This window comes from Daphnia magna, unplaced genomic scaffold (genome assembly GCF_020631705.1).
Source record: "Daphnia magna isolate NIES unplaced genomic scaffold, ASM2063170v1.1 Dm_contigs021, whole genome shotgun sequence".
NCBI lineage: Eukaryota > Metazoa > Arthropoda > Branchiopoda > Diplostraca > Daphniidae > Daphnia > Daphnia magna.
The window spans coordinates 1,198,485-1,226,421 of record NW_025533118.1 but is presented as its reverse complement, the minus strand read 5'-3'; the positions used below and the strand labels follow the sequence as shown (position 1 = coordinate 1,226,421).

Sequence of the window (27,937 nt, the reverse complement as noted above, 5' to 3'; positions counted from 1 at the left end):
ACAATATTGCGGATTCCCCATCCGTCACAAATACTATGTATTCACTTACCTAGTCGATTTAAACTTCAAACTTGAGTACATGCTTGCGTTTCTTTATTATACATGTACTTTCATAATTTATTATAACACGGCAAAAGTTTAAAGTCGCTTTAATTTCATTTGTTAGTTTAGTTGAGACCTCCAAATGCAAGAGTTTATAAGCCATTTGTTTATTTTCGCGGTACAAGTGTTACACGAGATGCGAGTACTGGCAACTCTGAGCTCAATAGCAAAAAGTACGGGTTTTTTTTACAACTTGGCTGGCGACAGTGGCGCACGTCATAGGAGAAATCTGCAACTCACCTAGGTGGTAGAAGCGTGTGGTGAGGTGGGCGTGGCGCGTGAGTCATGCACTAAGCGCTATCCCTGACTCCGCGGCACGGTGACTTACCACTAATATTAATGATAGCGGCTAGCATCCCTCGCGTGGTAACGTAGTGTGTACACTACGCGTCTTATTCACTTCACGGTTACGTCAAGTTGCCGACAAGCATAACCAAAGCGGTTTCAGCTCATTGCACAAGGATTTAAATTTGACAGTGCTGTCTGACAACCAAATTAACAAAGTGATCGGAGCCAAATGTTTGTGCTGTCAAAACAGTCTTAAAAAGAAAACCAAATCGAACGATTTCCAACTCCAGCTTCTATAGAAGACGATGACCATCATCAGTATTTCTTGTTTCGAATGCCAAGGTAGGCTATATCAGAGTTATGATGGGACGCGTGTATACTAATCTGAACCAAAACGGGACATGTTTTAATGGCAACGTTTTGGTCGAATGGGCCAGTTTTTACGGGACTAACTTGAATAAATGAACTCACCATGTTGTAAAAACATGTTTTAAACATATTAATCCCTGGGGATACGTACGAAAGTACCAGCCGAAGGCTTAGCGTCTCTTACTAAGCTCGGTCTGGTGACCCCCAGGCTATTATCGGGAACTGTATCTCCTCCTGAACGGTGCGTCGTAGAAAATAACGGATTGTACCATTAAGTTCAGAATCACGTGGACTCCTCCCCTATAGAAACGGAACTGATCAGGAGAATTTTTTTCTTTTTTGGAATAAAGGAGCTCCGCAGAAAAAGGGTGCGGATAGTCTCGGGTTAATTTGGAGTGGCTAGGGATGCTCGTTTCCTAATTTTGCCATCTCTCTGTCCTCGGGTTAATAAATTTGAATTATAATTTTTATACGTGCTATCCGAAGGCTGAAAACCGTAGGTTCTTTATAAAAATTGAGTTAATTTATTACGTTTATTTCATCGGCCAATAATCTGTTTGAAAATCAAAGAAAAATATTGTGATTTGGCATCGGCCGAGAGAGAAGCTGGTAATAGAATACTATATATATGATACATAGTATTCTATTACTCTGGTAAAACTGTAGAAAAAAAACCAAGGGGTTTCTAAGAATTCGGCAACTCCGGTTGATGCCGCAAAAAAGGGATTTCCATAATTTCGTTTTTTACCCCCTGTAAAATCGTTGGATAAAAAGAAAAAAATTTGAAAATTAGACTACAGGTAGAACTATCGTAGCTCTTTTTTAAAGCCATTTTGCTTCTTCATAGCCCTAGCTGTTTGTAAAAAAAAAAGCCAAAGTGACGTCATTTGCATAAGGTCCTCTCGGCTTTCTAAAGAATTTTTCATCGAACTTTAACCCACCCTTCCCATAAAAAAAAATTCTGGAAAAAATTAAGGACGTTCTCACTATTTATGAGAACGTTCACACAAAAAATTGTACCATTTTGGGTGAAAATTGTAGCACTGAGAGAACCGCAAAAACGGCGTTTTTGCATAAGGTTCTCTCAGGCTTCCAGACTTCTGGTAGGTACCGTACATTCAGACGTACTGTACTTACAGACATACACACACACACACGCATACACACACACTCAGGCCATACATCAGACATCCATAGATTCGTGTACGTGACAATATTGTTGTATAGGTAAGATAATTTTCTACATTTCTTTACACTTTTGGCTGAATTAAATCAGTATTTTAGTTGCAGGGACAACAAATACGTAGTTTTTTTTTCAATTTGCCGCACTCGCCCCTAAAAAAATATTTGTTCTAAAAATCAAAATTGACAATTTCCAAAATTGGTTTGTTAAAATATAAGAAACTAAAGATTGTTAGCTCTGGTACTCCGGTGCTCGTTCAAAGCAATTTTGTAGAAAAATTGTACAGTTTCTTTCATTATTGAAAGGTTGCTACCTCTGTTAAGTCTCCGTCTCTCGTGGATTTTGACCAGCTTCAGTTTATTTCTCTAGATGAGGTTCAACTGGGATCAATAAATGGGTAGTTTATGAGATGTCTCAGTTCTATCGAAGGAGTCCATACTTGGAAACAGGGTTGTTTAATCACACAGGTGATTTAAAATAAGCTGACTTCCAATCGACAATATTTGGTGTCCGGAGTGAAGAAAATCGCCACATAGCTGGTATCCTCTATTGTCCACTCGTTGAAAGTTTTGAAGAGCACAAGCACGTATGCTTTCCTCTATGACGGGATTTATGGAATCCCAGAGGGCTACCCGGGTTCCACTGGAAAAATCATGGTTTATTTGATTAACTACTGAAGAAGACTTGAAAAATGGGAGAAATGAGAAAAAATGGCATCATTTACCTAAAAATTTGACGTACGATGTTGTTATAATCCTGAATCTTTTTCACGTGAATGATGTTATTAAATGAAGGAAAAACTATGGGACCTAACAGATCTTCAGTGGGATTTTGAATAATCCAAAACAGTTGTTTTTTAGGATGAGCCATAAGGTAAACGGACAGTGCCGGCAATAAATCGTGTGCTATCGTTTCATTAAACGATTGTTCATCCAAGTTATATAGTTTTTTCAGCATATTGTGAGCGGTGCAACCTTAAGTATGTAGCCATGGTGTTAAATTTAGGATTGCAGGCTGGCATGGTAAAGCTATATAACAGAACACTCACCTATAAATACAACGTCGGGAACTTGATAATCTTCCAATGTAGCCCATAGCTTAAAATCGGCAATTAATTCAGCATTGATGATTGCCCGCCATCGAAAAGAAACCAGAAGATCGTCTAAAATTTTACTGCTTATACTCTTATCTTCGTGAAATTTAGATTGCATCATTCCACTTGTCGTAGTATGAGTTAATTTTCTATCATAATCTGGGATGAGCTGCAAATGTCAAAGAACAAGTATAAGATTTAAGTTTACTTCTATTAAACGTTTAAAAAGACCAGCTAAATTAATGTGATTAGAAGAGGTTTATGAGAAAGTCGAAGAGCTATCATATAAAACGGCTAGAAAAACGTGCACTGTACAAAGTGATTGCTAAATTTCAGGTAGGCGAAGGTGGGGCTATAGTTGGCAGGAGAGCAAGTATGAAATTCTTAATTTCGAAGAATTGTGTGCAAGAGATTTTATTGAAATAATACGTGATCAAAGATGTTTATCGTCCGCACATTTGTGCAAAGTTTTAAAGCTTTATTGCAAACTAGTAACTTTGGGCCCATCCAGGGCCGGGGGATAGGTGGTGCTAGCGTAATTTTAACTCTATTTATTTTTTGCCATTTGAGTCTGCCAAACGGCCCACGCCAAATATTTGCCTGTCGACTCTTTAGGCTTTCTGCATTCCTTATTTTTTGGCGGCCTACCAGCCAAAACATTTACTTTAGTTGCCCGTCCCCCCTCTCATAGTCTCTGCACGTCAAACCATTTTGTCTTCCAAAACGCCTACTGTAGCTGCCCGTCGACCAAATCGTTGCTTCTCCCGTTTAAGCGTTCACAGTCTCTGCCCGTCTAATCCCTCACCGTCTCTATCCATCAGTCTTATCTCTGTCCACTAAAACGCCCACTAGAACACAGCAGCGACAAAATACTTAATTTTTGATACTTAAAAAAGGCCAGCCTACTAGATTTTTTTTCGTACTTAATTTCTATAAGATACTTAATTCTTTAAGACTACTGAAAAATTCAGTAACTTGAGGTTAATTTTTGGAAAAAAGAGTTGGCCGTGCTAGGATTTGAACCATGGACCCTTAGATTCGCTGTCTTATACTCTACCGCTGCGCCACATCAGTTATTAACTATCTAACTAATTTAGCTAAAAGTCGTCATAAGATAGAAAAAGTGATTGAAAATTTTCGGAAATTTTTTTGATACATTTACAAACATGTGATTTTGCAGCTAACCAGCTAAAGTTTTTAATACATTGAAAAGTCATGATCGTACAAAATGTATTTCATAAAATTTAAGTGGCATATATTTCAGAAATTAAAGAAAATTAACATAAAAAAATTTTAAGCGTGGTTCAAAAACCCAGAAATCCCTTAGATTAAATAACTGATTTGTAGTTATAACTAGTAGGCAACCTGTCATATGATGGGCTTTTTTTTGCCAAAAAATAGTTAGCCTTATTGCTAAATTTAAGTTTGGTTCCTTAAGATTAACACATGGTTTTGAGAACGAAGAAATTTTAGTCACCGATACTTGTGAAAAGGTGATGTAACCAAATTTAGGGTTTTTGTAAAATTGTCATTGCATATTAGACCTAGTCTACCTAACAATAGAGGCCATTATTTAACAGTGCAGTCAATGCATTTCATATGATTAAAATGACTGATTGTATATGTTGACTTGAAATCAAAACCTGACCGATTGGGCACTTTCAAAGATTTGCCAGTTGTTAAACCAAGGTGACATCAGTTTGCCAAATTATTGTAATAATACGTATTAATAGCCAAAGTCCTAATATTATTGTATAATATCATTTTAAAATATTAATTAATCCTAATTTAAAGATTGTTAGTTAATCCTAATAAGCATATATACATCAGTAATTCAGTATGCTACGCAGGATACTTTAATATTTTAAATACTTAAAAAGCATTTTGTCATACTTAAAAAAATTTTTCAATGCTTAAAATCGATAGGATAAGTATGAAATTGGGTTTCAGTAGGGGAATTGAAATTTTAAGTATCTTTTTTCAAAATCAGGTATCTTTTAAGGATACTTAATTTTTTCAGTAGCTTTTTCCTACTGAAAGACCCTTAATTAAGTATTCAGTCGCTGCTGTGAATGGACCGTCATCCCTGTTGTTGCCTCTGTGTGCCCTCCCCGTCACAGTCTCTGCCCGTCGATCCACTCATTAACGGCCAAAACACCCGCCGTAGCCCACTTTTTGCCTCTTTCCGTCTGCCTTCTCACAGTCTCTGCCCGTTAACACCCTTTCTGCCCGACGACCAATCTATGTCCACCAAAATGCCCACTGTTGTGGACAATCGACCCTAGCGTTGCTTTTTACCGCCTTTTTTATCACAGTTTCTGCCCGTCGACCCACTTAACGCCCGCAAAAATGCCACTGAACTTGCCCGTCAACTCTATCTTTGCCCCTGCCCATTTTTCCTTTTCACAATCTCAGCCCGTCGACCCACTCCCTGGCCACCAAATTCCACGCTGAGGCTGCCCTTTCAAGCCACCTTTTACCTCTGCCCGTCAACTCACTCACCGCCCACCAAAATGCCCAATTAAGTTGCTCGGGAGATTTTTCGTTGGCTTTGCCCGTCCTCCCCTTCATAGTTTCTTCCCGTCGACCCGGTCTTTGCATCTGCCCACCTACCCACTCTTTGCCTCTGCCCGTCGATCTACTTACTGCCTTTGCTCGTCATATCACTCACCGCCTCTGTCCGTTAACATCCTCTCTGCCCGTCAACGCACTCTCTGTCCGTAAAAACGCCCGCTGTAGTTGCCCGTCGAACCTATCTTTGCCTTTGCCAGTCCTCCTCATAGCCCCCTCCCGTCAACTCAATCTCTGTATCTGCCCGTCGACTTACTCACTTCCCGCAAAAATTTCAAATGTATTTGTCCGTCGACTCACTCACAGTCTCTGCCCGTCGACTTAGATGCTGCCTATTGCAATTTAATCCCTCACAGTTTCCGCCCGTCGACCTCCTATCTGCCCGTCAAACCCAAAAATATAAGTATTATAAAAAATTTTGTCCTCTATTGAAGTGTAACAATGGATGTGTTTTAATCAATTATAAATGAGTAATAAACATTGTTTTTTGAATAAACCCCGGGTTGGGGCAAGTTGATATATTGCAAAATGGGGCATATCAGCATATGCATTATACTTGCATATCTATATAATTTTATAATTTTTTTCGTTTAAGGCTTTTAATCTTTATGTAAGCTATCACAACTGATTTCTTAGTTTCCCACTCTGAAATAACTATAGATTGTCTTTATTGTGATGTTATTCTAGTTTGTTTACAACATCAACATTTGACTGAAATTCCCATTTGAAACACATGGGGCCTACTTACCCAACTACCACTGCCAACTTACCCCGTTAGAGGGGCATGTAGACTATTTTTCTTTGCTTGTTGACCATTTTTTTCAATATGAATTCTTTAACATAGATCAAATTAAAAAATAGCACAAGAAAGCTGGTTATCTGTACTTTCTTTTACATATTTCCGGATTTTGAAATATGATAAACTAAAGAAACGAAATAAAAAAATAAAAAAATAGTACCAACTAGCCCCACCCTCCCCTACATATCAGTTAGTTAATGTAAGGTATTTTTGTATTTTAGAACCACGCGTAGAATTTTTCAGGTTTTATTTTTTTATCTACTTATTTTATAAATATCCAAAAAAATACACAATTTAACTTTACAAAATCATGTTACATGATAATTAGCAGTTAAAAAGTAAATTTTAGCTTTAAAGTCATACACAGCAGCGACTGAATACTTAATTAAGGGTCTTTAGTAGGAAAATGCTACTGAAAAAATTAGGCATCCTTAAATGATACCTGATTTTGGAAAGAGATACTTAAAATTTGGCTTCCTCTACTGAACCCCAGTTCCATACCTATCTTATCGATTTAAAGAAATGACAGATTTTTTTAAGTATTACAAAAGGCTTTTTAAGTATTTAAAATATTAAAGTATCCTGCGTAGCATACCCGGGTAGGAAACAATACTGACCATTCTTAATCCAATGTTGATTTTAGGTCGGTTCACGTCGTAAATGCGTTATAAGTTACATGAGATTGGTCCATGGTTGGAAAAATATTGGAATGTGGTTTTTCAAAAACCAACTCAAATCCATCCTGGGCCATTCTTAGAAAGTTGATTTTTAACGATGCATGTATCCCGCTACTAAACCAATGTAGATACAATTTCGAACCTTTGCTGTTGTTCGATATCGACTAGCGAATAATAACCCAATGTCCAAAACACAAATTTCAACGATGTATATATCCCAATATTTATCCAATGTCAATACAATTTCGAATTTTTGCTGCTGTTCGATATCGAAATGCCACTAGTACCCCAAAGTTAGAAACTCAAGTTTAAACGATATATATATCCATATACTAATCCAATGTTGGTACAATATCAAATTTTTGCTGCTGTTTGATATCGAAATGCCACTAGTACCCCAAAGTCAGAAACCGAAGCTTAGACGATACATATATCCATATACTAATCCAATGTTGGTACAATTTTGAAGTTTTGCTGCTGTTCGTTATCAAAATGCCACTAGTACCCCATAGTTAGAAACTCAAGTTTAAACGATATATATATCCATATACTAATCCAATGCTGGTACAATTTCGAATTTTTGCTGCTGATCGATATCGAAATGCCACTAATACCACAAAGTCAGAAACCGAAGTTTAAACGATTCATATATCCCTATACAAATCCAATGTTGGTACAATTTAAAATTTTTGCTCTTGTTCGATATCGAAAGGTCAATAGTATTTCAAAGTCAAAAACCCAAGTTTAAACGATTTATATATCAATATACTAATCCAATGTTGGTACAATTTCAAATTTTTGCTCTTGTTCGATATCGAAATGCCAATAGTATCCCAAAGTCAGAAAGCGAAGTTTAAACGATTTATATATCCATATACTAATCCAATGTTGGTATAATTTCAATTTTTTGCTCTTGATCGATATCGATTAGCCAATTATAAGCCAATATTGGACAAACAAGATTAAACGATCTTTATACCACGATACCAACCAAATGTCGATGCGATACGAATTTTTGTTGTTGTTTAACGATAATATTATTGGTATGTATGTATATATGTATAGTTTTGGGGTAGAAGTCGGGGAACGGTAAACACCCTGTGTTTGGAACTGGTTTTTGGAACCGGGTTTAATTTTAGTGAGGAATTTTTAACATAGGTCCTACGATGTTACCTAGTCTCGTCATTCGATAACTGATATAAGTGCAGAATTCCATCATTGGCCGAGCATTGGCTTGCCAATAGAAAGCTTGTATTTTTGTGTATCAATCCAAGCCTATACGAACATCGGATTAGTTTTGGCGAATGTTGTTTCCTGCCCGGGTATATATCGAACAATAACATAAATTTGAAATTGTATCGACATTGGATTAGTATCGAAATATATAGATCATTTAATCTTTTTTTCCTAATTTTGGTTTAGTATTGTCAAATTGATATCGATCAACAGCAAAAATTCGAAATTGTTTCAACATTAGATTAGTATCGGGAGATAAACATCGATTTCTGACATTGGTTTACTGTTGGCTAATCAATATCGAACAAGAGCAAAAATTTGAAATTGTACCAGCATTGGATTAGTATATGGATATATATATCGTTTAAACTTGAGTTTCTAACTATGGGGTACTAGTGGCATTTTGATATCGAACAGCAGCAAAACTTCAAAATTGTACCAACATTGGATTAGTATATGGATATATGTATCGTTTAAGCTTCGGTTTCTGACTTTGGGGTACTAGTGGCATTTCGATATTAAACAGCAGCAAAAATTTGATATTGTACCAACATTGGATTAGTATATGGATATATATATCGTTTAAACTTGAGTTTCTAACTTTGGGGTACTAGTGGCATTTTGATATCGAACAGCAGCTAAAATTCGAAATGGTACCAACATTGGATTAGTATATGGATATATATATCGTTTAAATTTGAATTTCTGACTTTGGGGTACTATTGGCATTTCGATATCAAACAGCATCAAAAATTCGAAATTGTATTGACATTGGATAAATATTGGGATATATAAATCGTTGAAATTTGGGTTTTGGACATTGGATTATTATTGGCTAGTCGATATCGAACAACAGCAAAGGTTCGAAATTGTATCGACATTGGTTTAGTAGCGGGATACATGCATCGTTAAAACTCAACTTTCTAAGAATGGCCCAGGATGGAATTGATTTGGTTTTTGGAAAACCACATTCCAATATTTTTCCAACCATGGACCAATCTCATGTAACTGATAACGCATTTACGATGTGAACCGACCTAAAATCAACATCGGATGAAGAAAACAGAATGGTCAGTATTGTTTCCTACCCGGCTGTGCTTTTTAAATTTGTTATTCTTAATTACATTTTTTGTTGTATTTTTGAAATGTTTGGTCTAAATTAACGATTAAACATGAAAATCAAATGATTGTTGTGTAAATTAGTATCTATAATCAGTAAAAATAATAAAACTGTAACCACGTACTAAATTTAAACTAACTTTGGTTTTCACTGGGAAATTTTTTCTAAGTTTTTAACCAAATTCCGGAATTACTCCGGAAAACATATTTCTTGATATGTATAGAAATAGCTAAGTGGATAAAGCGTCTGAAAGATAAAGTTGTTGTACAGTGGTCTAGGGTTCAAATCCGGCAAATCCGGCTAGGTCTGTCTTTACTTTATGTTACGATGAATAAAGCTATTGTTTTGTTTTAGGCTACTATTTAATTTTTGATGTTGGAATGTTGAATGTTGGTCCAATGTTGTTTTGCGCCATTATTGGCTGCATATCGAAATCGCACATCGGCCCGGGTCATTTCCAACTTGAGTCGCCAAACCTTGTCCATTTCTGTTATGCCACTACTGATAAAATTATCCCGGATAAACACTGCTCGCCAATGTTCTACCAAAATAAATTTATAACATTGGTTAGGTGTTCAATTTTTAACATTGATACAATGTTGTTTTGCGCCATTATTGGCTGCATATCGAAATCGCACATCGGCCCGGGTAATTTCCAACTTGAGTCGCCAAACCTTGTCCATTTCTGTTATGCCAATATTGATAAATTAATCCCGGATCAACACTGCTTGCCGGTGTTCTACCAAAATACATGTGTAATATTGGCATAGCAGAAATGGACAAGGTTTGGCGACTCAAGTTGGAAATGACCCGGGCCGATGTGCGATTCTGATCCTGAACCAATGGCCGATTCTGTATCGGCAACAACATTGGACCTAGATAAAATTCCTACCCGGGATACATGCATGGTATATGCTTATTAAGATTAGGAAAACTTGAATATCTTTTTACTGATTGGTCCCTATTTTTTTTTCTTTTTTCCTCTATAAGAAGAGAAATTATTCTAAAAGTTATCTTTACATGATAAAATTGTAGGAGTTACAACCAAGGCGCTAAAGTATCGTCCACATGATTAGGTACACCAATTTCCCCCCATAAACGCCATGTTAATACCGGCGTTTCCTTTAATCTCTCGCTTCCACGGATTTTAGAAAATGGCCAGCAATAAGACTGCTCAGATCATCAACAGTCTTAGTCAAGGTGCCATAGCCGCAGGTGGAGACCCCGAAACTTTTGCCATGCCAACCGGAAGAAACCACACCAAACGGCCTCTGTCAGCGGACAGCAGTCTCGAGGAAGAAAAAACTGAACCAAAAAAAATCCGTTACGAAGACCTTTCCAGCATCATGGAGTGTAAGGTCCTCACACTTCTCGACTCGCTGAACAAGGAGGATATAGCGTAAAACTCCTAACTGCAATCGAGTATATTAAATTCCAGCAGGAACGGGTCATCCAGCTCGAAGCCAATTTGGTCGACTTTAAGCTGGCCAATGCGGACGCTATGACTGACCAGTTCGTCCGTCAGCACTTAAACCCCCCGTTTTTCCACTCACTGAGGATCTGCATCACGTGCCCGAACCATCCTACGCTCAAGCAACTAAGGTCCAGCAAGCCCCGGTACTGGTAGCCAGCTATGCAGCTGGTGCAGCACCAGTTGACTGAATTTCCCTAGCTGAAATGGAAAAACTGCTGGAATCCAGTGCTGGTGGTCCTGTTCCATCATCGGTCAGGCAAAAGGACAACAACATCTAAGTCCGAGTCAACGACCCAGCGGACCTGGAACGAGCAAAATCCATCATGGAATCCAAAGAGGGACCAAACCGTAAAAGTTTCTTTAATTCGGTTTCTCATCCTCGCAAATTGTACCCTTTGGTAGCACTCTTCGTAGACCTAAGCTATCTACCCACCTTAAAAGACGAATTAATGGTTAGAAATTATGGTCTAAAGGGAAAAGTTGAGTCTGTGAGTCAATTGTATGCCAAGCCTGACTCGTCTAGTGGTCAAATGAAGATCCTGTTTAATTGTAAGGCCCCTAGAGATTCGGTACTGCTTGGCGGAGAGATTGATTTTATCAATATTTCTGAACGCGTGGTTGAAGTGTTGCTGGTTCGAGAGGTCCATCCTTGTTTTTCTCTGCCAGGGATATGGCTACGTGAAACCCTTCTGTCGGGCCAAAAAACCCAGCTGTGGTAAATGTGCCGGTACCCAACTCACCAGAGAATCCAATAGTCAGGAGAGAAAATGCATCAATTGTTCTGGCAATCATCAGTCTGGCGAACGTTTTTGTCAAGTCCAGATGAAAGCCGTGGCAAGATACAGAGCCCGAATTGAAAGAGATTGATGTGCTCCACCCGGCCTGCCCTCAATCGTCTCTTCACTTGCCTCCAGGTCAATCTTCGTCATTCTAAGGACGCCTCAGATTCCTTGGCTAAAGCGATCTTAGAAAATAATTTAGATGTTATCCTAACTCAGGAGCCGTTTGGTTAAAATCGCTCTGATCTTAGCGAGCTTCTCACTACATCGTCAATCGTTGCCGTTGACTCCAATGCCATGATCAAACTGTGGAACAGCAAGATCACAAATAAAAAGGGTTCAGAAATCAAATCGCTCATCTATAATCAAATCCTCAGCCTTTTAAATCGCTCTGTCGCACAACTTTACTTTGTCACTGTCGGTACATCCTTCCTGGATATTACGCTTGCGGGGGACAAGATTTTAGTGCCTCGATGGTTTTTCCAAACTATTCCCTCTATGTCTGATCACCCGTGTATTTATTTTCAAATATCACGCACTCTCTTACACATTTCTGACAGGCCGTCTTCAGCTAAGTTCTCACCCAGAGTTTCACATATATCCCGCAATGATGTAGAACGCTTTCGGGAAACCCTATTACCAAGCGTGCAGTCTCAAAACCTTCTCCCCTTTCCAGTAAAGACTAATGTAGAAATTCTCATTAAAAACCTGGCAAATTCCACCGTCCAGGAAGCTCGCAGTTCTTTACATCAAGACTACATGGTTTAACCTCGTATTATTCCATGGTGGAGCAAAGAGCTGAGTGCTATGCGCAACAGAACAAGACGAGCTTTCAAAACTCTGGTCTCGTGAGAAAACGTACAACAACAAAGTCATTTACTCGACCACTAAAGCCAATTACCAGAGGGAGTTACGCCGGGCAAAAGGGCTAGCATGGCAGCAATTATGCAAGACAAATCCGACAGGAAAAGAGCTCTTCTTGGCACTAAAAACCCTATCGGGAAAAACTTCCAGCGAGAAACTACCAACCACCATATTGACTGATGGCGCCTTGGTTTCGGAAACTTTTCCCATCCTGGCGAGATGTGCAGCCCACTTCTTTACGAAAGAACAAACACCACTTCCCATGCACACAACATTGGTTTCTGATGTGGAAACCTACATCGACACAGTTAGTTCTTCTCATTATCCCCCAGTCAAAGAAAGGGAGCTTGAAGCCCCTGTTGACTCCCTTAATCCCAAAGCCACACCCTGTGAAGATGGAGTATCCCCAACAATCATTAAAGTATTAAGTAATTTTGTGTCGGCTGCAGTAGTTTGCGCATAATGACAAATCAAGCAGTTCGAGCCAACACGGTTTTATGGACGGAAGGTCGACGGAATCGGCAGGGCATGCCCTCGTTTCCAGAAGAAGAAGAAGAAGCCATTGACTGCAAACAATATATATTTAAGTAGTTAAACAACATCATCACCCAGAAATTCTAGCGTGGTTTTAAAACCCAGAAATCCCTTAGATTCAATAATTGATTTGTAGTTATAACTAGTACCTTAGTTCAGGTAACTTGTCACGAAATGGGCTTTTGTTTGCCAAAAAAAAGTTATACTTATTTCAAAATTTAAGTCTGGTTCTCTCTAAGAAATATGTCGGGAATTTTACCGAAAAATAACCCGCTAATCAACGTCCAGAGTTTATTGTCGGCAATTTTTTACCGACAATTTAAATCGGAGAAACAGTGCTAATCCGATTGCTATTGTCGGTTTACCTTTACTTTTCCTAAATTTGGGGGGAAGGGGTGTATGCACCCCTTTCGTTGTCAAGGTCCAGACGTCTGGTAACCCCCTTCTACCCTTACTGTTTTCTCGTATTTTCAAGGTCTGTCTGTCTAAATGTGTGCAGACGTTCTTCATCATCATACAGTACTTTGTAATATCATTAACGCTTAAGACATTTTTTGAATTGTTATTGAATAACGTAAACTTAACAATTTTTATTTCTAATTATTTTTTTTTTGTAATGACAACTTTTTAATTTTTTTTTCGATAGTTTAAAACTGAAAGCCTACCTCTCCTCTCCTTCAACCTAGTATTCGTTTAGTTTTAATCTGTTGGCATTTGCAGGATTCATAGTAGGCTACCATTTGGCTTTAGCTCAATAGTATGATATTTTACCACTGTGCCACATTGACCGATAATTGTGCATTACAGAATGCAGTACATTGTGAGACATGTGTAGGGTGATAGAATAGATTTCGGAAAATTTTTTATAGAATTGAAAATCTTATATGTTATGTATATTTTTTAAAAACTGGGTTTAGCTCCTATGGGGGAGTACTGCCCGGAATGTATTTACCGGTATAAAACCGATGTTATTTAATGTATATGAATTAGATTTTCAACCATTGACGCTCCAAATAAATTGATTTTACGATTGTCGAATTGTCGAAAAAACATTGCAAATCAACAACTGCGCTCACTCTCACCCTTCATTTTGAGACCAAAATTGAAAATTGTGCCCGCCGTAAAAAATCCTTATTTGTTAGAATAACAAATTGGCCAAAGCTAAGGGAAAACAACATTTTCCTTAACTAAATCCTTCATTTTACATAAACAATACAAACAAAAATGTCCCCCATACCTAGGATAAAAAATCAGTTAGGTAATTAGGCAAGGCTTCTGGCAACACTTTCGTTTATTTTTCTTTGTTACGACCGCCAGCTCGCCCTGATATGTTTGTCCTTCAATCGAAATACCAAGATTGATTATCGGATTTTTTTCTCAGCCTTTAAAAAATCATATTGTAGGAATTCCGGCGGAAAAATCTGTGAAAACCGACAAGTATATCGGGAAAAATGTACCGAAATGTAAACTCGGAATTTTTTCCAGACATATTTGTTAGAGAGTTCCTTAAGATGAACACATGGTTTTAAAAACGAAGAAGTTTTAGTCACCGATACTTGTGAAAACGTGATGTAACCAAATCTAGGGTTTTTTTTCTAAAATTGTCATTGCATATTAGTCTACCTAAAAATGGAGGCCATTATTTAACAGTGCAGTCGATGCACGAATTTTATATGATTAAAATGACTGATTGTATATGTTGGCTTGAAATAAAAACCTGACCGATTGGGCACTTTCAAAGATTTGCCAGTTGTTAAACCAAAGTGACACCAGTTTCCAAAAATATAGTAATAAGTATGAATAGTCAAAGTCCCAATGATATTGTCTAAAATAAATTTTAAATTTTAATTAATCCTAATTTAAAAATTGTTAGTTAATCTTAATAAGCATATACATCAGTATGCTATGCAGAATACTTTAATATTTTAAATACTTAAACTCTTGAGTACTACTTTAATATTTGTCATACTTAACAAGTCATGTGTTGTACTTAAAAAAATGTGTCAATGCTTAAAATCGATAGGATATAGGTATGAAACTGGGTTTCAGTAGCGTAAGCCAAATTTTAAGTATCTTTTTCAAAATCAGGTATCATTTTAAGATACTTAAGTTTTTCAGTAGCTTTTTCCTACTGAAAGACTCTTAATTAAGTATTCAGTCGCTCCTGTGTTGCCCAGAAGTAAGTGGTTGTAGCTCCTCAGAGAACTTTCTCCCATCCACATTCAACACACGGAAAGAAATTCGCCAACATATTATAGAGTTTGAATCTGGAATGGGTAAAGTCGTCATCCGTGTCAACTACCCGGTCTTTCTTTCCAGACGTTAAATCTGCGGAAGCTTAGTCAAGCCACCCTCCATCAGGCCAGGTTAGCCAAATTGTTTCGGGACAATTACTCCTAAACTCCCACCAATTCTGCTTAAATTTTCGATATCACCTACATGCACGTGCGGCCAGCCGGTTGAAACCACGGAACATTTTTTATTTCACTGTCCCTTGTTTTACCAGCCTCGTGTCGCTTTTCAGTCATTTTGCCAAGCGAACTCAGTGGATTGGCCACCAAGTCTAGCAATCATACCCAAGGTCCCAGATATTTGGAGAGCAATGAGCTTGTTTATCCAGAGTACAAAGCGCCTTCGTTGACACAAAGCGTCCCATGTCTTGCATACAGAAAGGGAAAAAAAGACTTGTTGGTATATTCAGGGCCAATCGATCTTCCTCCAGGTCCATGTGACTCACGAGGTAAAGTGTCATAGGGCATATAGGGAATCAAATAGGCTTAACTATTAAACTGACTATCACTATCTCTTGATTCCTTTATTACTATCTCTTTTTTGTCTTCACAATTCCCACTCCCAACACCCTAGTACTATTATCTTTGCATACTGTAACTGTGACCAACGCTTTCTTAGCGGTTGAGGCTATACCGGAGGCCGTCGGCTGGCGAAGCAACCAAGCCGGGAAGACTCTGCAGGCCATATTAGAACTCGTCATGGCTACCCGATCAGTATGGCGTAAACAGGCCCAATTTCAAAATTAAATTTGTAAAATTATATTAGCCATTTATCCATTTCAACGTATTTGCCCATCTATATACTGGTTCTTAAGTCCAGCCAAAAATTTTACACCTCGATCAGTTCTGACTTATGATTTCTGTAAATAAATGTCCTGTCATCGGTAAATACATTCCGGGCAGTACTCCCCGGAAAAAATACGTACTCCCAGTAAAAAATATTACACCACGATCGGTTCTGACATATGATTTCTGAACATAATCACCCTGTTTTTCGGTAACTACATTCCGGGCAGTACTCCCCCATAGGAGCTGAGCCCGGTAAAAAAAAAAAAACTACTTGCCCTCCTGCCAACTAGCCCCACTCTCTCCTAACCTACGAAAATTTGATTGGCAACGAATTTGTCGGATTACCAACCCAAAATATACGTTTGCCTACGAAAATTTGGTTAGCAAAAAATTTTTCGTTGTTGCTTCAAAAGGTTTTTCTTTCTGTAAAACGACGAAAAATTCAAAGAAGCAAACCTCGTCAAATTGTGGAATAGGTAGGACTAGAAAATCACTGTTAAAAAGAATAAAATTTCTTAGGAATTAGGTAATATCAATGTTAAATAACGCTACTGGGTGTCGGCCTTCGAGATTTATGTGGGGCTGCGTAGGCTGAACCGTCGAAAAACCTGACGTTTTCCGCTTCTCTCCATGACAGCATTAAAAACAAATGACAAATGACAGCCGCTCTCGTCGTTTCTAAACCAACACAAATTAAAAATTAACAAACCAACCTTTCATCACAAAAAATACCCTATTTCATACAGTTTACATGGAGAATCCAACTGTAATAATATTTAACCCAAAAAATGAAAACCTGCGGCACAGGAGGGTCCCTAAATCCACCAACCTGCCACCAACCAATCAGAACCCGACTTTCACGACCGAAATTTGAAATCCGACCAAAAAAAAAAATATAAAATTAACAAACAAACCTACATATTTAGAAACAACCCATTGGCACGAAGTTGAATACGGTGAATCAGATGAAAAATAAATGAAAACGAACAACTCCCCTGTTTACGCACAATAATTTTCAACCAATCAAAACCCGGCTGGAACCCCTGGGGAACAATAAACATTTTGGGGCCCAATAACCACGGCATAGCCTTCCATCTTTACCAAGGTAAATCTCTCAGGGATAAATAGTACATAATATGTCAAAGGTGGTGCAGTGGTAAGACATTAGGTTAAATATCAAAAGTTCTCATTTTCAAGTCACGTGGGAGACAAACATTTTCAGAAAAATCGTTTTATCACTAAATTTTGGGGGTAAAAACAACGAATTTTTTTTTGGTCAAAACCACGAAAATTCGTTGTGCATACCAATAATGAAGCCTAATTTTCAATTTTGAGCAAGCGAATACTATATATACAATAGAATACTATATATATATACCAGAGTAATAGAATACTATGTATAATATACATAGTATTCTATTGCTCTGGTAAAACTGTAGGAAAAAAAACAAAGGGTTTCTAAGAATTCGGCAACTCCGGTTGATGCCGCAAAAAAGGGATTTCCATAATTTTGTTTTTTAACCACCTCTAAAATCGTTGTATAAAAGCAAAAAAATTTGAAAATTAGGCTACAGGTAGAGCTAACGTAGCTATTTTTTAAAAGCCATTTTGCGTCTTCGTAGCCCTAGCTGTTTGCAAAAAAAAAACCAAAGTGACGTCATTTGCATCAGGTCCTGTCAGCTTTCTAAAGACTTTTTCATCGAATTTTTACCCACCCTTCCCATTAAAATAAAATTCTGTAAAAAATTACGAACGTTCTCACTATTTGTGAGAACGTACACACAAAAAATAGTATCATTTGGATGAAAATTGAAGCACTGAGAGAACCGCAAAAACGGCATTTTTGCATTATGTTCTCTCAGGCTTCCAAAGACTTCTGATAGGTACTGTATTTTATACAAGACTATTAGGACTTTCCCTATTAATACTTATTATTACTATTTTTTGGCAAACTGGTGTCACCTCGGTTTAACAACTGGCAAATCTTTGAAAGTGCCCAATCGGTCAGGTTTTTATTTCAAATGAACATATACAATCAGTCATTTCAATCGTACGAAAATTCATGCATCGGCTGCACTGTTAAATAATGGCCTCCATTTTTAGGTTGACTAATATTCAATGACAATATTAGAAAAAACCCTATATTTGGTTACAACACTTTCTCACAAGTATCGGTGACTAAAATGTCTTCATTTTTAAAATTTTCTGTTAATCTTAAGGAACCAAACCTAATTTAGCGATAAGGCTAACTACGTTTTGAAAAACATAAGCCTATTTTGTGACAAGTTACCTGAAGTAAGTTACTAGCTATAACTACAAATCAGTTATTTAATCTAAGGGAATTTCTGAGTTTTAGAACCACGCTTAGAATTTTTTGGGCTATTTTTTGTGATTTTGTTTACCCTCTTAAAAATAGGCTACTTAAATTTTATAAAATACATTTTGTACGATTTTTACTTTTTAATGTATTATAAACTTTAGCTGCAAAATCACATGTTAGTAATATCAAAAATTTTTCAGAAAATTTTTTATCACCTTACCTATCTTACCCGTATTTTTAGCTGAATTAGGTTATTAACTAATAACTAATGTGGCGTAGCGGTAGAGTATGAGACTGCAAATATAAAGTTCCATGGCCATCCTGAAAATACAGTCGCGGTTGTAAGTTTCTTTACGTGTAGCTAAAAAACCCGCCCTTTTAGTTTGTATTGGCGGATGGTAGGGGAGAGTGGGGCTAGTTGGCAGGAGGGCAAGTTTTCAATTCCTAATTTAGAAGAATTGTGTGAAAGAGGTTTTATTGAAATAATTCATAGTCAAAGATGTTTATCGTGCGCACATTTTTGCAAAGTTTTATAAATTTATCCCAAATATTTTAGGAAATAGAAAATAACGAAATTTTTTGCGTCAAATCCACAATAGTTGCGTGCTTGGTATTCATCAATTTTATCTTTTCTTGGTACGCATATAATTTTTATAAAATATAATTTTTATAGAAAATTGTGTCCTCTATTGAACTGTAACAATGGATTTGTTTTAATCAATTATAAAGGAGTAATAAAAATTTTTATTTGAATAAACCCCGGGTTGGGGCAAGTTGATACATTGCAACATGGGGCATGTCGGCATAGGCATTATACATGCATATGTATAGTACATGGCCTGTCAAAATGTCAGGGAATTGTAAGTCGAATTTTTGCTAGATATGACTTATGGTGAACAGTGGTATGCATTAGAGGCCAAAATTTAGCACCTTTTAGGTTTTTCACTTTATACGATGTTCACCTGTGAAATGTTTGCCTGAATTATGTATATTATTTTTTTATTTTTTGCATTTAAGGCTATTAATCTTTATGTAAGTTATCACAACTTATTTCTGAGTTTCCTACTCTAAAAAACTATAGGATTTTTGTTTATTGTAATGTTATTCTAGTTAGTTTACAACATCAACATTTCACTGAAATCCGTATTTGAAATACATGGGGCCAACTTACCCCACTACCACTGCCATCTTACCCCGCTAGTGGGGCATGTAGGCAAATTTTTTTTAGCTTTTTGAACGTTAATTTCGATATGAATTCTTCAACGTAGATCAAATTAAAAAATAGCACGAGAAAGCTGGTTATCTGAGCTTTCTTTTACAATGTTTTGGGTGTCAAAATATGAAAAATTAAAGAACCCAGAGAAGAAATTAAAAAAATAGTACCAACTAGCTCCACCCTCCCCAATGTGCCTATGGCAGAGGTTGAGATACCTTATTTGTTCTATTTTTTTTTTCTTACACCCTACCCCTCCGCCCATATTTACTTAACCCTTCTTTTATCGAAAATTACTATTTTACCACGATGTGTCATACGATTACGTAGCCCTATTATCTCACACTCTAAAGAAATGAATAAAGAAGGCGTTTTCTGATTCAGTCAAACGATGGACTTAACGTTAATTTCCATGCCCAAGTAAGTCAGAGTGTAGCTTAATACTAAGTCGTTATTGTTAACACGTTAAATAGGGTTGCTTACCGTATGCCACATCGTTTTAAAATAGTAATTGATGTTAAGCAGAACAATTAAGTAAATATGGGTGGAAGGGTAGGGGAAAGAAACAAAAGAATGGAACAAATAAGCTATCTCAACCTCTGCCATAGGTATATACCATCCGCCAATACACAGTAAAAGGGCGGATTTTTGAGCTACACGTAAAGAAACGTACAGCCACGACTGTAAGTATTCAGTCGCCGCTGTGTAGTTACCGAGACATCGTATGTTCCTGTATAACGGAAAGTTCCTTGTGGGAAAACCCTGGTTCCAATGACTACGATGAAGGGTTTCAATTGCCCAGACATTGGGAACTTCAAAATTTTGAAGTGTCTCTATTTTCTGACAATGATGGTCTATTTATCTTTGCGCACCTCCACCAAAGAAATTAGAGCGGTGTATAGAAACACAGCTACTAGCAAAAGCGATAACATTAGCTCAATCCGATTTCCGATTACACACAATAAAAACGTATTATGTTATTGATTTGTATGGTTTTTCACAGATTATAGCAAAGTTATTCCTGTTAAGATACTGTCACCCAGATTTCTTTTTTCCCCACATAATCATATGATAATTATTACGAACCGAGATGAAATTCGTAAACTGGTTGCGAGTGAGAGAGTCACCGATAAAACTGATGTGAAAACGACGATTTTTTGTAACGTGAAAAGAATCCAGACAACACACGACGTCCTCCATTTTGTATGTGTGCAAATACCTTTTATTGGTTTTGCGCAATATATTATGACTCATTTTTACGATGTCTCGGCTGGAATTGAAGCTGACGCTGCTGGCTGTATGTGAGGTGTAAGGTTGACTGAACTCATTTAGATAATCCCATATATTTTTGTTGAAGTAATGTCGATTAAGAAATTGATTTCTTTCAGAATTATTCGATGTCAACTCAAAATGCTCTTGTGGCGACAATTCATGTTGCGTTTTAAGGCTTTGGGATGGAATAATATCCTTGTATAGAGCGAGAATTATCCAAAGCAGGACGGTTTCTTTCCTAGCGATCCCAACTAACATCTTGAAAGTGTGCTCTTCAGTATATCTTAATAAAATATTTTTAAAAATATCATTCACATTAAACATTCTTTCTTCTTTCTAAAAGTATGATAAGCTTTCCTTAATATACAATTTTAATTACTTAAAAAGATACATTTTTAAGACAACTCCATTTCGGGGCAAGTTGGCTTGACAGCAGTTGGCAAGATGCCTGAGTGAATTGTACCTGTCATCGTATCGAATCATGCCACCAGTGGCCCATGTAAATTCAATATCTAACACTAGAACATGAAGCATTTGTATGTTTTGACCTAATAATTTACCTTTATCTTTAAATCCACTGTAGTTTTATCGTTTAATGGCATATGCTCTAGAACTCAGAAGCAAAAATTAATTTTAAATAATTTTGATTTCTTTGAAAATTTTTTAATTCTAGCACTATCAATACATTATTTTCCCCAAAAGACATACATGGAGCCAACTTACCCCTATGGCAGAGGCAACTCAGCCCCGACATGGTGCAAGTTGTCTTATTTTTTTCGATTTTTTTTCTAGACATTATCTTAACCATTTTCAATAATTTATTTAGCAAAGACCAAAAACAGGGTGAATATTAACAGAAATAATATGTCAGAACCGATCGTGGTGTTATATTTTTTACTGGATTAAGGTACAACTATAAAGTTAGCAAAGTTAGGAAAAATCGTTGTATGGCATGGATACGAAGCTGATTTAATTTTTTACAAATTTAATTTTTGGAAACTGGGCCTGCTTATGCCATACTGATCGGGTGACCATGACGAATTCTAGTACGGCCTGCAGAGTATTCCTGGCTTGGTTGAACCTTCCAGACCGCCAGTCGACGGCCTTTGGTATAGCCTCAACCGCATAGAAAGCCTTGCTCACAGTTACAGTAGGCTAAGACAATAGATCTAGGGTGTTGGGAGTGAGAATTGTGGACACAAAAAAAGAGATAGTAATAAAAGACTTACACAGCAGCGGTAACCTACTTTAATGTAAGTATTTCAGTAGGAAATTTCCTACTGATTGATTAAGTAGGTCGGAAATCTACTAAATTTGCAATTTTCTTACTTAAAACGAGTTTTCCAAGTCACTTACTGTAAATTGCAAATACTTATATGTGGTTATGCTACTTACACTTACCATCCCACTTATAAATAAGATGGTAAATGGCATTTTAAGTATGAAACATTCGAAATAAGTATGTTTTAATTTAAGTATCTTTATTCAAGTTTTGTGAAACATACTTTACCCATTTTTAATACTTACATTTAAAAGCTGTATCAAAATTAAGTATCGTTTTCCCAAATTTAAGTACTTTTTATACCATTTAAGTTCTTTATTAGTTAAGTACCTTGCACAGTGAAGCAGGTTGACTAAATCAAAGTCGTTAAAATTGCAAGTATCTTGTAACTCTGACGAATTTTAATGATCAAACACTACTCATGAACTGTCAACTGAAAATCCAACAATTTTTTTTGAACACATCAAATTCCATCACAGGAATACCGGGAAGTTTATAATGTTGCACTGTTAAAAAAGGTAATGATTTTCGGTAGATAATTGAACATTATTCTTTCTATCTTTTTCTATTTCAACTAAGAAAACGATATTTAATTTAATCAAATTAATATTAGTATAAATTTATTCAAATTATAACTATGAACTTCAAAAATTTTATCAATCGGTGGTGTTTGTTTACAGAATTTTAGCATGTAAAATCAAATGATACCATTTCTTAAAAATTTTTCTTAAAATTTTTCTATCACCCAACAGACCTCTATAGTATATTAAGCTATGTTTGCAACTTATATATCATCGAGTGTAGCTCAGTGGTAAAGCATCGGAATACGACTCAGAAGGTCTGATGTTCGGATCCCGCGGTATGCGATATATTTTTTTCATTTCTGAACCCCATTTATGGATATATCTTTATAACCACAACAAATTTCGATATGATAGAAGTCATTTGCTGAATTTTTTACTAAAGATTATATAATTGCCCTATAGAAAAAAAAGTATGCGAATGAATTTTAAGTAGGCTAGACCCTTTATTGAGCCTACTTAACTACTTACAACATTCTTACATGAAACAGGTTTTTTTAAGTAGGGAATCTCGTGTAAGTATGTGCGGAATTTAAGTATCCAAAGCCATGTAAGAGACCCTGGCACCTCTTAAGTAGGAAACAATAAGTAGGGAGCCGCTGCTGTGTAAGAGATTTGCCAACGAAGGCGCTTTGTACCACGAAATACGAACAGCTGCTTGTCGCAGATCTATGGAAGGAGGAACGACGAACAGTACTGTACTGAAACAGAGCGTGGCGTAAGTTGCCCCTCCCAGAGGTGTAGCTTCAAACGAAATGACAATTTTAACGTGGGCTCTTATGGAAGAACTCAAGTTTTCAGTTTTTTAGCAAAAACTGGTTAAGTTCACAGTCTGAAAAATATATATATATTTATGTTCAGGGAACGGTGCATTTTTTGGTATCTTTTGCGGCTCTGTCCTGCATTTCGAACTATTTTTAAATAATAAATGAAATTTAGCAACAAAGCGCACTTTTATTTTTTTTTAATTAGTGCAGCTTCCGCAAAGCCCGTTTTCGGATTTGTTTGTTTTTGCGCACTACTACGTGGACTGTGGAAAGTTGATTATTTTTGTTTATATAAACATGACATATTCTCGTATGTTTATTGATTTCAGAATCAAAAGGAATGGCTCTTTTCCACACCTAAAGCATTTTCTCCTCTTTAGGCAAACTAAAATATGAGTACGGGTTGGATTTGCTGGATACATGAGGGCACCCACGACTAGAGCAGGTCACCATTTTCCATTTTCCCACAGTTTTACCAGAGTAATAGAATAGGGGAGAGTGGGGCTAGTTGGCAGGAGGGCATGTTTGCAATTCCTAATTTAGAAGAATTGTGTGAAAGAGTTTGATTGAAAAAAATTCATAGTCAAAGATGTTTATCGTGCGCACATTTGTGCAAAGTTTTATAAATTTATCCTAAATAGTTTGGGAAATTGAAAATAACGAAATTTTTTGCGTGAATAGTAGATATATATTGAAATGCGATTAAAGTCCGTTAGGTGATAGAAAAATTTAACGGAAATTTTTAAAAAAGGGTAACATTATATTTTACATGCTGAAATTCTGTTTTTGAACATCGCTGATTCATCAAAAATTGAATTTGTGAAATTGAAAATAATAACTTGATTTAAATTGATATAATTAGAAAACAGTAAATGATCGACCCCGGAACAATTGTATCTGTTTTACAGTGTAAAAGAAAGATGAATTTTGGGCCTCATTATCTCAACCAGTCAAAATTTGGTATGATTTTAAATATTGCTTTTCATTGCGGAAAATTTGTCTTTACTTGTGAGATTTATCGAACTGTATTATTCGAAAACATAGTCCAGTTTTTCCTAATTGTGAAAAGACCAGATTATTTTCAAATTGCTCAGAATCTCTTAGAACTAAAGAATTTTGATGTATATCAGTTTCATCCTGCCTCTTTTCGTTCCTGTATGTTTGTACTTTTATGAATAATATACCTGCGTCGTTTCTTCGAAAATATCTTTCTCTTTGTAGCCCAGGAATTTCGGGGTTATTTGTTCAAAAAATGTGCATTAAATTTGAAAAAATGTGAATCGTAGGGGAGAGTGGGGCAATTGATACACTTTTTGGTTTTTTTTATCTCCTAAAAAAAAATCTTAAAAATTTAATATAAAAATAATATATGGCTGTAGCCTATTATCTCAGCTACTAAACAGTATTTTTCTTATGAGAAAAAATATATTTTAATAGTAGTAAATAGGGTCGTTGCACCAAAAATAAATGCGGTAAAAAATATATGGGTATACTCAGTTTTTCATGCTGAGTCGCGTGGTATTTTTTTTTAGTAGCTTCTAAGTAATTTAAATTATTATTTAAAGTTGAGATAAGCCCCTCCCCTTTCAAAACGAACCTTCCACCATGTTTGGTGGGCGGTCCTTCATTTGTGATCAAAGTGCAGACGAATTTTGTCTGAAATCACAAATTTGGTAGGCTCTCCTTCCTATATGTGTTTACCTTAGCTATTTCTATTTTTTTTAATTTAATGTTCAAGTTTCGAAATGATAAATTTATTTAATAAATAATATTTACTTTAGGAAGGTTTTCACTATTGGCTTTTTCAAAGCCTTCCAACAACTTGTTAGCCCTGTAAGCCATTTCCACAGCAGTAGGGCCAAAATTTGTAGGGTATAGAATAGATGCAGATGGTAGGCGTACTCGAGAGGGCGCATATGGACCAAAAAATGATATTCCGTAAATGGCAACGTTTAGGTCGAATGGGGCAGATTTTGCTTTGGGTTATATGGATCTACCACAAATTAATTCATTCAACTTTTAGAAAAAAAAAATTTTACTAAAATAAAATCTGATTCATATGTAGAATTGTTTTCTTTATACAGCTCATTTTATTTAAAAAGTGTTTAAATTTTTAAATAATTACTAAAAATTTAAGAAAGGAAAAAGCCTAATTAGGCGACAGCAGCACATTTTGTGGCACTACAACCAATATAAAGGATTTTTTAAAAAGGGGCGGTCCTTTGACATTTATTTTGTTATGCTTCGAATGCTTGTCAAACTGCGGGGCTTGTGTGGAGGTAAAATTTTAAAGTAATTTTTTAATTTTATTAATTTCTGCATAGTTTGGTTTTGCAATTTGACAAGCTTTTGATGCATAAAATAAACAAGTCAAAGGACCGCCCCTTTTTTAAAGATCAAGCTGTCGCCTAATTCTACCTATTCTTTTTTCTTATTTTTAATAATTATATAGAAATAAAAACAATCATTTTAATAAAATGAGCTGTATTAAGAAAGCAATTCTACATTTAAATCAGATTTTTTTAGTAATATATTTTTTTTCTTAAAGATGGATTTATTAATTCGTGGTAGTCCCATATAAACCCATGCTAAATCTGCCCCATTCGACCTAAACGTTTCCATTTACGGAATATCAAGATCTGGCCTAATTTTTGTGGGAAGAGCTACAGGAGTACGCCTACCATGCTATTTTAGGCTACCATGGTCGTGGTATAGAAGTAGTGAGTGGTTGCATGATGTAGGTGTCTGGCGTTTGCAAAAAGTCAGACGATAGAACGCTTTTTTTCCCTTTGAGTGCAATATGAGTGACCTTCAGAGGGATTGTGAAGACGAATTAACGATAAACCCCTTTTCCAGACAAATTGTCTGCTTTTTTTCAGAACAATGTGATAGAAAACGCGCTTGACCACTTTTGTATGTCTACCGTTTCCTAGGCATCCCTTTTTGGAGAGAATAAGAAAAATTTGCATTTAAGGAATAACGAATAAATATTAGAATTTTTGCGTTATTCTATTCGAAATTTTATTCGAAAGTTTTATTCGATAGAACACTGGGAATTTTAAAATGGGCTGCTTGCCCCCAGACGAAAAGTCGCACTCTCGTCAAAATTCAAGTTTCCAAGAGTGTCCAACGTAAATTTTTTTCTAAAATCAAAATTTTTATTTCCTATCGTGCCCTGAATATCTGAAAGGTAATTTCTTTCAGAAATAATGATTTTGTTTAAGTTTTCTTGCTTTACAATGTAACCTATTATTTACACAACGCAATCGTCTTGCGCTTGCCAATCCCTCTTAAAGATTCAGAGTTTCTTCATTTAAGAACATCGTTAACCATGAAACAATACAACCATATTAATAGTTACAAAGTTATGCTATCTTAGCCTGTGTTAAAACCTTAAAAAAATGATTTTAAAAATTGAAATGGTACAAAAAGTGCATTTTTAAAAAAGTAAGACATTTAAAGTGTTTTAAAAAGAAAACAAACTTTGTGCAATTAAAAGATGAGAACCACAAGTAACTTTTGTAAGCTGATCAATGCGAAGTCTGCCAAATTTGAACTGCTGCTTGTGAAGAAGCTCACGGAAATGGAATATAAATATTTAAGTATCTCCCACTTACAGTCATGGCTGCAAGTTTCTTTACGTTTAGCTAAAAAAACCGCATTTATAGCCTACTGTGTATAGCGGATGATATGAGCCCATGGTAGAGGTTGAGATACCTTTTTGTCAAGTTTTTTTTTCTTACACCCTATCTCTCCTTCCATACTTACTTAACTTTTCTTTTTAACATAATTTAATATTTTACCACGATGCGGCGTACTGTTACGCAACTGTATTAGTTACTACGTGTAAAAACAAAGACTGAGAATTAAGCTACACTCTTTATTGCATTGGCATGGAATTTAACGTTATTCCGGCTTGTTAATAACTGAATCAGAAAAACTTTTTCTTCATTCATTTCATTTAAGAATGACGTAACAAGATTGCGTAATCGTATGCCACATCGTGGTCAAATAGTAATTGAAATCAAAGCAAATTAAGTTAAAAATTCAGAGGAGAATGGGTGTGGTTGAACCAAATGATGGTGAACTGTATAATTACAGACAGCATCAAATTTCTCAAGGACAATGGACTACTATACCCAGATTCTTCTGCAGTATCCTCGCTTCAGAGATTGCCACACAGCAGCGGTAAACTACTTTAATGTAAGTATTTCAGTAGGAAATTTCCTACTGATTGATTAAGTAGGTCGGAAATCTACTAAATTTGCAATTTTCTTACTTAAAACGAGTTTTCCTAGTCACTTACTGTAAATTGCAAATACTTATATGTGGT

At 36.2% G+C, this 27,937-nt stretch overlaps 1 protein-coding gene and 1 pseudogene across 9 annotated transcripts; one reads left to right on the top strand and one right to left on the bottom strand.

Annotated features, from left to right (window-relative positions):
* Positions 1-1,963: 1,963 nt before the first annotated feature.
* LOC116922294 lies at positions 1,964-27,273 on the bottom strand. Of its 9 annotated transcripts, none has more exons than XR_006652562.1 (7): positions 21,354-21,511; positions 20,789-21,257; positions 2,991-3,204; positions 2,667-2,916; positions 2,382-2,584; positions 2,256-2,322; positions 1,964-2,094 (listed from the first exon to the last, which is right to left on the bottom strand). XR_006652562.1 is itself a non-coding variant. In XM_045180649.1 (6 exons), exons 2-6 carry the CDS (start codon positions 21,365-21,367, stop codon positions 2,398-2,400), a joined length of 1,134 nt encoding a protein of 377 aa, XP_045036584.1. In that variant the 5' UTR covers positions 21,368-21,437; positions 21,535-24,926; the 3' UTR covers positions 1,964-2,397. The 9 variants fall into 9 exon arrangements, 6 of the variants coding, with proteins under 6 accessions (XP_045036584.1, XP_045036582.1, XP_045036583.1 ...); XR_006652563.1 differs by having other exon boundaries at positions 2,256-2,307; XR_006652561.1 differs by having other exon boundaries at positions 2,256-2,584.
* LOC116922295 lies at positions 10,445-12,503 on the top strand (annotated as a pseudogene).
* Positions 27,274-27,937: the final 664 nt, after the last annotated feature.

Bases quoted from the DNA above. Each gene is read 5' to 3' on its own strand.
- LOC116922294 (XM_045180646.1), bottom strand. From the start codon at position 21,508: ATGCTTCATGTTCTAGTGTTAGATATTGAATTTACATGGGCCACTGGT. The intron at 21,258-21,353 runs GTAATTAAAATT...TATTTTATTAAG, and splicing joins TTAAAAATGTATCTTTTTAA to ATATACTGAAGAGCACACTT. The intron at 2,917-2,990 runs GTGAGTGTTCTG...TACATACTTAAG, and splicing joins TCCCGACGTTGTATTTATAG to GTTGCACCGCTCACAATATG.